Raw genomic sequence first — 13589 nt, 5'->3', positions numbered from 1 at the left:
ACGACAAGATCTGTCAGAGGATTTTTAAATCCAATCTAGTTTAAAGAATACAAGAAAAAGATAAAGATTTAACGATAGCATGTTGATTGGCGTAACTAAAATAATAAATGCATTGGTACCTAGTGTTAGTCCTGTTGAGACATCCCTGCAGGTGGTCGCGATGGACGAGCTGAACTTCCCGTACGATATAACACCCTTCACTGAGGAGGAAAACAAAGAATTTTTGAATTTCTTACAAGGTATATTGAGATCTAAGTCTTTCGCGAGTATTCAATTAAATGAAGCTAATATTTTTCGGATTACTACTTCTATTTTATTATTTTAAAAACTACATACTCCCGACTGTGAATCATTCATATCCCGTCTGACCGCGATCACGGTTGCTGCAAAGTAACCGAAACATCGGGAGTATGTAGTTTGTAAAAGTTTATCCTACCAATAGAATTTAAGTAACCTTACTAGTTTATCTATAAAAAAGATTTATTATAATATAAATATAAATGACTAGTCTTTTGCACTGCAATCTAGATGCTGTTTATTGTTACAGTTAAAATATTTGTAGTAATTATGATCGATTGATATAAAACGCCGACAATTTGTTTCATTTAGGTTTAACTAAAAAGTACAGTCGTATTGGACCCAAAGGATATGTACTAATACGAGAATATGATCGGGGCATGGCTGCCAATATTTATAACTTCCCATTGAGATCTGACGATGTATTCGTCATATCTTTTCCTAAATCTGGTAATTTTTCAGTTTTTTTAACACTATTTGGGCTCTTCTTTTTTTCATCTCCTATCTTCTCCAAAATCCAAGTGAGATCGCTTAATAGATATTTTAGTTCTACGATAAGTTTTTGTTTAATATTTTATTTATCCAAAGCCGATCCTATTTCATTCGAAAACCACTATATTTAAAAAGTTTGAAATTAAATTACAATAATGTGTTATAACTTTCCAGGGACAACGTGGACTCAAGAATTAGTGTGGCTGTTATTGAACGATTTAGATTATGAAAAAGCAAAGAAAAGCTTAAATTATAGGTTTCCATTTTTAGAGTAAGTTATTTTATACGAAATAAATAATGCTACTACTATTTTACTCTTATAATATTAAATATTCATATTATTTAAGGGCGTCAATGTTTGATTTCGAACAACCTGTACCTGAAGATCCCAGATACGCTATATCAAAGGAGATAAAACCACCAACGGTAGATCAGATAAAAAATATGCCATCGCCTAAATTTATTAAATCTCATTTACCTCTCTCTTTACTCCCGCCAAATTTACTGGAAAAATCAAAGGTAAACTACTTAACTAATTCGCAAATTTTACTTTAATCATCTGATATACCATATCGTAAGTCTTTGTGTAGGTAGTGTACGTCGCCCGTGATCCGCGAGATGTTGCTGTATCCTTCTTTCACCATTACAAGCTTATGAAGATGATGGCGCCAGATAGAGACTTCAAGACCTATTGGAGCTACTTCATTAACAGTAAATGTAAGTTGTTTCTGTTTTCATTTAGAAATAATGCTTTGAAATAATATAATAGGCATTAATTCATCTGATTTACAGTACTTTGGACGCCATACTTTGCCAGTGTACTGGAGGCTTGGGAAAAACGCAACCATCCCAATATGCTGTTTTTATTCTATGAAGAACTGTCCAAGGTTTGTATAGCGTCCTCCTTTTTAGGGTTCCGTAGCCAAACGGTACAAAACGGAACCCTTATAGATTCTTCATGTCTGTCTGTCCGTCCGTATGTCACAGCCATTTATTTCCGAAACTGTTGGGCCTACATAGTTAAAACTTTGTAGGTTGATGTATTCTGGTAACCGCTATTCGAATTTTGAATAAAAATTAATAAATTAAAAATTAAAGCGGGGCACTCCATACACGGAACTGATTAAAAAAATATTTTTTTTCAGCTAACCTATACAAGATGGGTGTCTATGAATAGAACTTTAAAAAAAACATTAAGGTTTTTAAAACCATCTTTCGTCAAAATCACTTGTTTGACCGATAGACGCTTCCAAAGTGAAAAAATGAGTGTCCCCCCCCCTCTAACCTTTAAAATAAGAGAGTGAGAAAACTAAAAAAAATATATGCTTTAGATTTCAATGGAAACTTTCAACGAAAATAGTTTTGAAGGAGATATCATTATTAGTTTTTAAGAAATAAAACATTTTCAAAAAATGCATATACAACTTTGTCGTTCCAAACACTATGTTAAACAAAGTTATTTTTTTTTATAAAACATCGCTCAAAGTTACAACGCACTACAGTAACTGTTATATTATGTTATCTACTTGCTGCTACGGAACCCTTCATGGGCGAGTCCGACTCGCACTTGTTTTTTATGTTAATATGGATGCATTAATTCAAAAATATTAGGTATAATTATTAACGACAGATATTTTTATATAAATATTTTAGAGACTTTTAAAAAGAATATTTTAAGCACTTATATTGCATAAATGAAACTCAATAGATTAAATCTATCTTTTAGGATTTGTCCGGAAAAATTCGTCGTGTTGCGAATTTCTTTGACAAGAAGATAACAGATGTCCAAATAGATGAACTGAAAGAGCATCTTAAATTTGATAACTTTAAGAAAAACAAATCCGTAAATTATCAAGACATGCAAGATAAAGGCCTCTTTAGCAACGATGGTGGATTCGTGAGAAAAGGTTAGAATAATTAATGTTGTCAAATCTACTGGAAACTCAAAAAATATATAAGGTAGACTAACTAAAAAACTTTATTAAACAGGTAAAGTCGGTGGATGGAGAGAGCACTTCGATGAGGAAATGACAGCTCAAGCGGAGAAATGGATTAACGAAAATCTTAAAGGAACGGACTTTAGATTTCCTCAATGAATTTTTAATTTCACAATAAACATTTATATCGCGACGCTGATGTTTGTAAAGTTATAAAGAACTTAAATTAAGAAAAAAAAATTTTTTTCTTAAGTTATTGTAAAGATAAAATTGACATTTCTTTTTAATGTTATGTTAATGAACAATAGAACACAAGTTTAGATCTCATCTGGATTCGATTACAAGAGAACAACTGGCACCGACTTCATATTTCTGGTTTATAACATCAGAAATTAGAATATTTGCGAGAAGGTTGTGCAATCTTATCATAAGAACAATCAGCAACATTGCACTTTCTAAACTAGCTACTACCTATATATTTTTTGCTATGACAAAGTTCCATTAATATCAACCTTGAATTGATAAAAAGCACCGTGGGTCATATACGTATATTATATTTAGAGCTATAGAGATAATAAAGATATTTATTATAGATGTGACGATATATAATCTATGACATCACATTGTTCTTATTAATTTTATCTTCGGTGTTGTTACGTGCACGAATCTGTGTTAAACCTAGTGCTGCCCAAAACCGGTCTTGGTCTTGCAAAAAAGCAAGAACAAGACCAAGACCAAGACCACATATTCTTAGCAAGACCGAGACCAAGATTGACTGGGCAAGATTTAAGCAATAATAGGACCAAGCCTGTTAGACTCTTGCATCTTGTAGTTCAAGACTGCGGGTCGTTTCAGGGAGTAAGTACAGGGGTTTGGGGTACACGCTTAGGGACTGTATGAGACGCAAAAAGTATATGAATTTTTTTTTTAATTACGAACACTAGGTACTAGGTACATAGCGAATGAAAATATCCATTAAAAGAAAAAAGAGTGTATCCCTAGTTTAGACTATCGGCATTGTGTGTGATAGTGAGCGGTGCCTTGTCAGCATTATCACAGGCCAGGTACTGAATTCTCATAGAATTTTTGCAGTTATTCGGAAGTACAAGGTCAAGATACACGTGCGGTGGCTTCTATTGCGTATACAAACAATCGTCGCCGCCGCGCCGCAGACACAATATTTGACACCGTTTGATTGCCGCCACAGAGTACAAATATTCCAAAGTAATCGAATCATATAAAAAGTGTGCAATAAGATTTATGTACTGTTCAGGAGCAGGAATATAATAATATATGAGAGAACTGTTAAAATAAATAATTTGATATATTGACCGTTTCATCACAATATATTTTTGTAAATATTCATTTACATGTAAAATACAGTCTAGTTAATGTCATTGTGTTTTCTATCTGTTTAAACCATGTTTTAGTACATTGAAAATTATTAAATGTAAATGTTTATTAAGAAACAGACTGACTCCCGCGGGACACAGTTGATAGCTCAGTAGGTTAGCTAGAGCATTGTCACTTAGGTCGTGGGTTCAAACCCCAACCGGTGTCAGTAGATTTTTTGAATTTCTCATGAAATGTTTAAACAATTATTAATTTGGTTGGTCTTTATCACGTCTATATTAATTTAAGCTCAAAATGTACCCACACTGTTGCGTTGTTTTAATATCTAGCGACAGGATAATAGGTAATTGCAAGACTTGCAAGGCTCTTGCTGCAAGAACAAGACCACGACCAAGACTGGGAGTGCAATACCAAGACCAAGGCCAGGTGTATTAATGCAAGACCAAGACCAAGACTGGCCAAGTCTCGTCTTGTTCTTGCATTTGGGCAACACTTAAACCTAAAGTCTTAAACGAAAACAATTCGAAAGTATCAAGACAATCTTTTAGTATTAATTCTGTTCCGCTAGTTAACTTAGGATGTTTTAGTCATCGTGGGCCAAACAGTGGTCCGCATTGACCGCTGTGGGTGGTCCCAACTTCCAACCTCTTATTTACGAGCGTCATCGACGCTATACTCGGTAGCGAGGAGTTGCCTCCTTCTTGATTTTCTTTTGTTAAAAGCGGTTACTTTTTCTGCTTAAGATTCTCGTAAATGTACCTATATTCAGCACAAAAAATATTGTTAAAACCAGTAATATTTTGTGGTGGCAAACAGGGTCTATAACAATTGAGTAATATAAATATGATACATAGGAATAAAAAACATATAATTCACAAAATATACTTACAATAGAAGACTAAGACCATTGCTTTTAATTTTTTAGTATTTTATGAGTATTTAAAAACCAGTTATCTTCGGAGAGCCTTAAAACCCAAATAAGTTAATGAAATTAAACTTATTTGTTGTGGAAATTATTCGTTCTAAAGACTCGTCAGAAGATCTACAAGATTTCTATGAAGTTATTTTACTGTAAATGAGAAAAAGAAAAAATAAGAGTTATTTTTATTTATATTTTATATTACTACATTAATGCAATAGGACTAAAGTCATACAAAACTTATTTACAATATATCATTGTGTTATATAATGTTCCGTGGATTTGTTCGTTTACAAGACGTAGCGTAAAAAACCCTCACCTGTTTTTTTTCAAGGGACGAGAGTGACGATCAAAAAAAAATTAACTTTAAACTAAATCAAAAATCTATATTAAAAAAAAAATTACAAATAATGTCAATAAAATAGCTTGCCTTTATTTTATGAAAGGAAGTTTAAATAACCTTAACTATATGCAGAAAATTACACAGCAACCATTTCTATTCTCATTATTAATCTTATTATTTTGGTGTTTATTGAATACATATCAAATATAATAACAGAATGTAAAACGTCCAAGACGTGAAAGTATTTAGCACACTGACCGTTGAACAACCTTTCTCTTGACACATAACAGCCAGTGGTCGCTGCCAGTACATACATACACATTATATACGCCGCTTGATAAGAACAAAAATTTAAACAACTTTTTTCACTTTATCACATTATTTAACCATTGTTACTATGCTACGGTATTAATATTAAAATTTTCACATAGTTTAGAAGAATCGTCAATATATAGCTAGCCCTTGCTAAGTCCTCAAACAGCGCTGATAAAATAATTATTTACATAATTTTTATAGACAATCGAAAATTTTGGTCTGTTCGAAAAGTACATAAAACGATGTGTTCATGAATGTTGCAGATGGGGGAATCTGAAGTCCGTATCCTGCAAGTTGTGTTCTATCCAATCCTCGGCCTCTTTTGTCATCTCGTCATCGAAATATTCGCGCCAACCGCCTGCTTTACCTGAAATACGTGATAATAAAATTAAATTACTAGTATTTATTACGATTTTTAAGACTTTTGAGTGTTATATAGCTGATATAGCTAAACGGATTAGCTCTTTGAAGTGGCAGTGGGCAGGCCAAGTAACACGAAGAACAGATGACCGTTGGGGCCGAAAAGTTCTCGAATGGAGACCACGGATCGCGCTGCGTTGGACGACCACCAACGAGATGGACGATGACTTAATTAAGGCTGCGGCTCCACGGTGGATGCAAGCGGATTCCGACCGAAGCGTTTGGAAGTCAATGAGGGAGGCCTATGTCCAGCAGTGGATAATCTCACAGCTGCATGTTTTAGATAGAAGCTGTTTAATATGCTCGTGCTTAGTTTTAAAAAAATATTTTTTCTTGCAAGTGCAACACGTTGGTTCCTATTACACCTAGGAAAATATTATTATTGTCGTTTGTGTTAATAGTCATTGAGGACATGATAAGCGTCTAATTGTGATTAAGTTTATTTAAATTAGTCTAAAACTATGTATTACTCGCTTAGTTCTCGTATTTTGTTATTGTTAACCGTTCAATTATTTTTATTTTCAAACCGTATAGTTCAGGTGAGCTTTATTGGTCCACGGAAACGTCACACAATGCCGTGATTTTTTTCAAACATTAATCTTAATATAAGAACAGACGGAGATAGAAAATACATTTTATGGCAACTCCCGCTCTTGTTAGCTCTTAAAATTATATTGATTTTTTTTTCACACACGAAAGCTGACTTTCTAATGTGTTTATCTCACGTCTTACCTTTTCTTATAAAATTATCTTTTCCTCCTTGCAGTAAGCCAAGCACTTTCATGACGTCATAATTCACTGATTTATTTTTCTTAAAGTTTTCAATACTCAGGTGGTCGCACAACTTGTTAATCTCCGCCTCGGAGTAATTCTTCCCAAAGAAGTCAACAACACGTCTCACAGTGGCGGAAAGATCCTGAAATGAAGAATGTATATTTGAAATAATAATTACTGCTATAAAACAAAAATACCAAAATATTTCTTTAATTTTTATAAAACTAGTTTAATTAATATAAAGATCCTTCTTGGTTAATCAGTTTTACGATTATACGAATAGTAACAGACAAAACTTAGTCAAGAATCTGAAACCCCAAGAAATATATAAGACAGTTGATTAAAATAACCAGTCTATAAAAATATATAAACTTTATTACTTTAATAATTCCGTTCAATGTGATGTCTAGTTAATTTATTCTGCGATTTGTTATTTAGAGTAAATTTAATTAAAAATTCCATAAATAATTATATTACGCTCCGGTCTGTTTAGTTCGTTCTTAATATTGTTTTATTTATTTATTTTGTTTTCTTAGACGAATTGTCTAACATGTTTTTAAAAAACACTATTGTGTTACGGGTCACATACACCACAACTTTCGAAAATCAAATAGGAAAAAGCAGAAGCATTGTTATCCTAACATCGAGGGCGTGGAAAAAGGATGTAATTTTGTAGGTTTCTGGAGAGAAAATCTTCAAAGATTTTTTAAGAGCTTTTCTGAACGATATAGCCGGGCTTGGTACTCGACTCCTGGTATGGGTGTCTTAAACTTCAACAAGAAACAGCACCTTTTTGAAAGGGATTTTAAATTTTACCTTTGACATTTCTTCATAAAATAAAAACAGCATATTAGGATGATCTCTCTTCTCCCACGACTCTTTAAGATGTTCGAAATATGGTGTCCAATGATCTGAATTTAAAAAATGAATATAATTATTATATTTTCCATGAAAATAGTAGTTATTTCACGGACTATAGATGGTAGTAATCTATAGACAGAATTTCCTTAGTAAGAGAACTCACGAAGGTACTCACGTAAATCTTTAATGAAGAACTGCCAATAGGTTTTGAAGTCGCCGATGTATCCCTGCGTCCTCATTCCTTTGTTCAGATGATAGAAGGAGACAGCAACATCTCTTGGATCTCTGGCTACGTAGACAACTTTCGCGACATCCAGCAAGTTTGGCGGAAGGATGGAGAGCGGTAAATGTGTTTTAATGAAGCGAGGTGATGGGGCCGTCGCTAGTTGTTCTGTGCCCGGTTGCGTCACTTGTTCCAGTAGCTTTAATTTATCTTCACTGTGACTGTTCTCAGAGACGAAACGCTGCTTCAATATTGGATGGACGTAAACTGAAAACCTGTGTATTACTCTATCATGTAGTATACAGCGACAATGACGATTGCAACAAAACAAAGGAATTCATTCGGTACAAAAATTACTTTTATAATTTTAATTTAAAAAAAATTGGCGTTTCGACATTCTGTAAGTAGTGGGCATCGAGAAGCAATTGATTGATTACGGTTTAAATAAATTTTATTCATTGCTTACTCTAAGAAAGGGTATCTTTCAGTGAGAGGAATAGCATCGGATTTCTCGTAATCTAAATCATTCACGACCATCCACACCAGTTCCTGTGTCCATGTCGTACCTGAAATCAATGAACAGACAAATAATAAACAATACTTTAATTTGGGTACAAGAAAATGTGATGTATAATGTTTTTACAGAACCAAAAATCCCAATCTATTTATATTCTGTGGCCAACCACTTCTGTGTCAGGATAACACAAACTCTTCCAATTCTCATTGACAAATTTCGAACTTTGACGTATTTGACGTATTTAAGTTAATTTCGGGTTATCACGAAACATTAAAAAAATGCGAAAATGGTTCAACCTAAATGACTATAATAAGACGTATTTTAGTTTAAGAGTGTTTTTACAATACTTACCAGACCGTGGGTAGCTAGCTACGAAGACGTCTGTAGATCTAAGGGGCATATTGTATATATTAGCAGCTTCCTGTTTAAACTTATTAGGAAGAAAATATCCTTTGGGTCCCACCCGAACGAAACCAGTGTGTTCGCCTGAAATAAATCAAATAACTAATTAGTTATGTTAATGTTTACTACAAATATGTACCAAAATATAAGAGTTAAATATCTTTTATTACTAATATATGTGTTCAACTATGTTAGGCGCTTGCAATCTGTACACAACAATCTTAGCAGAACAAGTACAAACAAAGTTGTTCTCCCAAAAAATTGCAAACAAATTGCAATAAATATATTATAATATTTAACTAACTCCAATCAAGGCTGGTAAGTGGTAACAATAAAGAATATAATTCTGTTTCATAAAGATTGGTTCGGAAATGAAGCGTGTAATTAAAGTGCGTTTTTTTTTTATTATAATGGACTGTAAAATTTGAAGGTCGGGGTAGTTTGTTTTTTTTTTAAAGTTGACCTCATGAAAAGGCAAGGAAGTATTTTAGTTAGTTGTATTGATTGCATTATCGACTCTTAAATTTCAAGGCTGTGAAACTATGCGCAATTTAAATGAATAGGAAATAGCAATTACTGCGCATTGTGAAAATTTAATTTATATTAAGGTCATGAAAACGAACAAAATTTATGATCTTAAGAATCAAAAGATAGCAATTTAGTAGCAGAAAGTTTGAGTTGTTTTTTCAGTTGACGTCAAAATTTTTGACAGCGTTTTTCTGTACAAGAATTTTGTACACTTGCAACTGTGTCAAAAATATTAGGGCTTTAAGAATAAATTATAAAAAAAATCAATTGTAAATATTATAGGTAGGTTTGCAGCGATTTTTGCACTATACAATATAGTTTTGTAAAGTGTAGGTATACTTTTAAATGAATAACACTCGCGAAAGTCTTAGATCTCATTATGTAGGTATACTTATATCTATATGTGTATACTTATATCTTTATCTTTTACGTAGCATAGAGACACATATTATTATTCAAGATTATTTATGTTTGTATCAAATGAAGCTAACATCTTGGAGAGTCTTAAAGATGTGAACATTTGGATGATTTGTAACTCAAGTTATATTCAAAGTGCAATCAACTACTATTTATAATAAAATAATGAAACACCTAAACACAAGTTACAAGATTCTTAGGAATACCAAATCCACGTTCCATAGTTGGGTGATATTTTAAGTAGATTCAAGAAATTTAGAATATTATTTACCCATAACTATTAAATTCTCTTTATGATTTTTTTAAACCACGTTCTTAATATATGGCAATATATGGCAGTATATGGCAATTTTAATGAAAATTATTATGAGTCAGATAAAAAGCGCAAAACAAGTGTAATATAAAATCCTTATCTATGTATGACTTTTCGTAATAAAATTAATACCTAAAGAAGAAAGCTGTTTTTGTTCTGTTTTTCTTATTTATTTTGAAATTAATAGATATTGCACAGATAGTCTTTTGAAAATCGAAGTTTATCAATTGACACCTAATATTGACCTTTTATTTTTTATTACAATTTACATCTACATACTTTTTTCCCTGTACTTTAAGATTTCGACGATTCGATACTGTAACATTGAGATTATTAAAGGCATTGATACATTTTATTTTGTAGGTAAATTAATTTTATAATCAATTTTCTACCAATATTATTTTCGGACTCAATGCCTCTGAATAAAACGTCGTTGAGTTATTTAAAGTAAGGATATCGTTTTATGTGTTTTCAGGAAGATGACGTGAGGATGAGATGAGGACCTCTAATTTTTTTAGATTAAATCTTTGTAAGCAGAAAACTTTGCAACAATATCTTTTATTAATAATTTAATTTTAAAATGTAATAAACTATTAAAAAGACGTCATGAATGTTTACTGTTGCCAGTACTTTGAATTATTGATTATATATAAGTCATATTAATTTAAAGGTATAGCATGAGTGTTGTTATCTTAATAATTAAACGTTTAACGCCTTCGCCAGATAAGACGTTTATCTATGAATGTTTCCCTCTTCTGAGTATCATTGTCTCATGCGGGAACCTAATTACAGTACATGAGGATACAAATAAAAACTCAAAAATAAACAACAAGCTCATAGACATGTTTGTACAATTATGTAAATTTAGCTAACATAGGAAAAATATATCGATAGAAGAATTTCGTCTTTCAAATATTTTTTTTTTAGTTAGTCTAAATCGATATTATCTTATTTATTTATGAATTTAATTATAAAGATAAACGTATTTATAATTTATCCAAACACAAACTCATATCTTTATATAAAAATTATAATTAAAAGGAAATATTTTTTTAGAAAACTATATAATATCGTAACCTGCAAACTTTCTCCCGGAATTCAAGATTTACCACTTTTTGCACGGTTGTTTATAAAAAATAATAATCTCTTAAACGATTTTATTCATAACCCTATTCCAAATATGAATATTTTTTTTAAATCTCATTTGTTTCGTACCACTAAAAAAATTGCAACTAAATAAATCAAGTCTATTACACGCAAGTATCCGGTTGATAAGAATTCTATATTAATTTTATTCATTTTTAACTAGTGAGTTATTTGTTTTTTTTTTTAAATATATGTTGACATAATTATAATATTTCAGTCTGTTTACTATTATATTGATATGTTCATTAGTCTGTTATTCATTTTGCGTAATGAAAACCCTATCAACTGAATATCATTTGAGCAATCTGTGTCACCAAGTTTTCGAATGTCACCATAAAAGTACAGCAAGAAAATTAAAAGATTATTTATATTCTAGTAGTTCTTTATAACTTTAAACTTATATTTAATATAGAGTGAAAACATAATGTTATCTATGCTTTATATGACATGTAATTCGTAGGTAAAAGTTGCATATAAACAACTACATATTTACCTGTGAAAAATTTCATGAGCATCTCAGCCACATCCTGCTCAACGTCGCGAATCTCCAATGGACAATTGTGATTATTTTTATGAGGCATAGCACCGTTAACACCGCTACAAATTATTTAAACACAAAAGAAAGTATTATTTCAAAAGAGGCGGGCGCACGACTCACGGACCTGCGCACGACTCGTACGATTCACAGACTTGCTTTGATTGAACGTTCGAACCTATGTCAATGATCTTTTACTAGAACCATGCCTAATGAAATGGTCTATTAACATTTATCTACACTCCACCTAGTCTATTAGCCACAGAAAATCAAACGATGATAATTTACAGTAAAACAAAATTTTCAAAAACAATCATAATTTTACAAACATACCTAAATATTTTATAAAATTCTGTATTCATCAGTAATATTCCATCGACCCATTAATAGTATTAGTGTTACAAGTGAAATCGTTTTTAGTAATGCGATAAATCGATCGTACGGACATGAAGCTCGTGACATTAACATAATTAAATTGCTTTATTTTTAAGGCAACCTGTTCGAGATTATTTTTATAACAAAAATATAAACGATTTCTTCTCTTTTTCTATGTGATTCTTGTTGTAGTGGTGTTCTTAATTTAAACATATATTAATTAACAAGAAAATTAAAACTCTCGATTTATAATTTTAATTGTAAATGCTATAACTTAAGTACGTACAAAATGAAAGCAATATCACATTTAACACATATTGCCATTCTTCAAACTAGGCGCTGTCTTCTAAACTGTAAATAAAATGCACAAATCGTTTTCGAATTTTGATAAAAACGTTCCAAACTCTTTAAACCAAATATGAATGGATGTAAATGTGAAATATTAATAATAATAAAATTTGTGAGAATGAGTACCTATATTTTGTATGCATGTTGTCGACTTTCACGCGAAAACTAATGAACGGGCTTTCATGAAACTTTAAGGTAGTATAATGAAGCTTAGATCAAAATAAAATACGGGCTATAATTTATCCCGAAACACGGGATAGATGTTGTATTTTATATGAAGTCACGTGACATAGACTTTTTGTGTTGCTACCGGTTAACAATCTTATCGGTTGTAATTTAATACAATATAATTCGTCTCTGAGCCCAATTCTGAAGTCCAGGATGGCGAGTCGTGAATAAAAAATAAAGTCAAAATAATAATAATAATTACTTATACGTATTACAACGACAAAAAAATCGGTGTTAGAAAATAGATTTTGTTTTAGAAATTACATTTTAAATGATTTACTTATTGACGGTACATTAGTTTGGTTTAGGTAAGGACCGAAATAAAGTTTTAAAACAATAGAAACCTTCAAAAGCAGTGGTTAGCACAGTAGTTATTTTCTACTTCATTAGACTACGAACCTACAAGATATTATGTATATATTTTTAGATCGCACGTTGTTCCTAAATTTTTATATATCTAAGATTAAACAATTACTCATTGCTCATATTAACTAATTACTCATTTAAATTTTCAAAAAACTTCACAATTTGTTTTAAAATCTTATATCATGACTGGACTCATACTTTCATTCTTACTTCAGTACTTTCGTAAAGAATTATTCAAGTAAATATTGTCTTTATTTTCCTCCGCCTTCAATCTGAAGTATTGGTGTCTGTTTAAAATGTCCTCGCCAAGTGTCCTCGCTGCATTTTTGCTTTTGCTGTCAGATTGTGTACATGTTTTTTTTAAAATTGTAACTCTAATATGAAAAATTCTAAATTCGGTTTCGCTACAAGTTAAGCTTATATTTAAGGTTAAGATTAATATGTTCTATGAGAGTTTAACCAGTTTTTTGAAGAATAAAT

At 31.5% G+C, this 13589-nt stretch overlaps 2 protein-coding genes across 2 annotated transcripts; one reads left to right on the top strand and one right to left on the bottom strand.

Moving 5' to 3' along the window:
* On the top strand, positions 1 to 3506 carry LOC116767278 (sulfotransferase 1C4-like). Its single transcript, XM_061527244.1, has 8 exons — positions 1 to 239; positions 610 to 747; positions 964 to 1060; positions 1137 to 1308; positions 1380 to 1506; positions 1582 to 1676; positions 2516 to 2696; positions 2779 to 3506. The coding sequence occupies exons 1-8, from the start codon at positions 80 to 82 to the stop codon at positions 2883 to 2885; spliced, it is 1077 nt and encodes a 358-aa protein (XP_061383228.1). The 5' UTR covers positions 1 to 79; the 3' UTR covers positions 2886 to 3506.
* A 1857-nt stretch (positions 3507 to 5363) lies between these two features.
* LOC116767262 (sulfotransferase 1C4-like) lies at positions 5364 to 11966 on the bottom strand. The gene is made up of 7 exons (XM_032657519.2): positions 11751 to 11966; positions 8803 to 8937; positions 8401 to 8500; positions 7887 to 8209; positions 7667 to 7761; positions 6809 to 6992; positions 5364 to 6023 (listed from the first exon to the last, which is right to left on the bottom strand). Exons 1-7 carry the CDS (start codon positions 11836 to 11838, stop codon positions 5905 to 5907), a joined length of 1044 nt encoding a protein of 347 aa, XP_032513410.2. The 5' UTR covers positions 11839 to 11966; the 3' UTR covers positions 5364 to 5904.
* Positions 11967 to 13589: the final 1623 nt, after the last annotated feature.

Source organism: Danaus plexippus (assembly GCF_018135715.1).
Source record: "Danaus plexippus chromosome 9 unlocalized genomic scaffold, MEX_DaPlex mxdp_24, whole genome shotgun sequence".
Lineage (NCBI taxonomy): Eukaryota > Metazoa > Arthropoda > Insecta > Lepidoptera > Nymphalidae > Danaus > Danaus plexippus.
The sequence above is the reverse complement of the archived record's forward strand: the minus strand, read 5'-3'. Positions and strand labels throughout refer to the sequence as shown.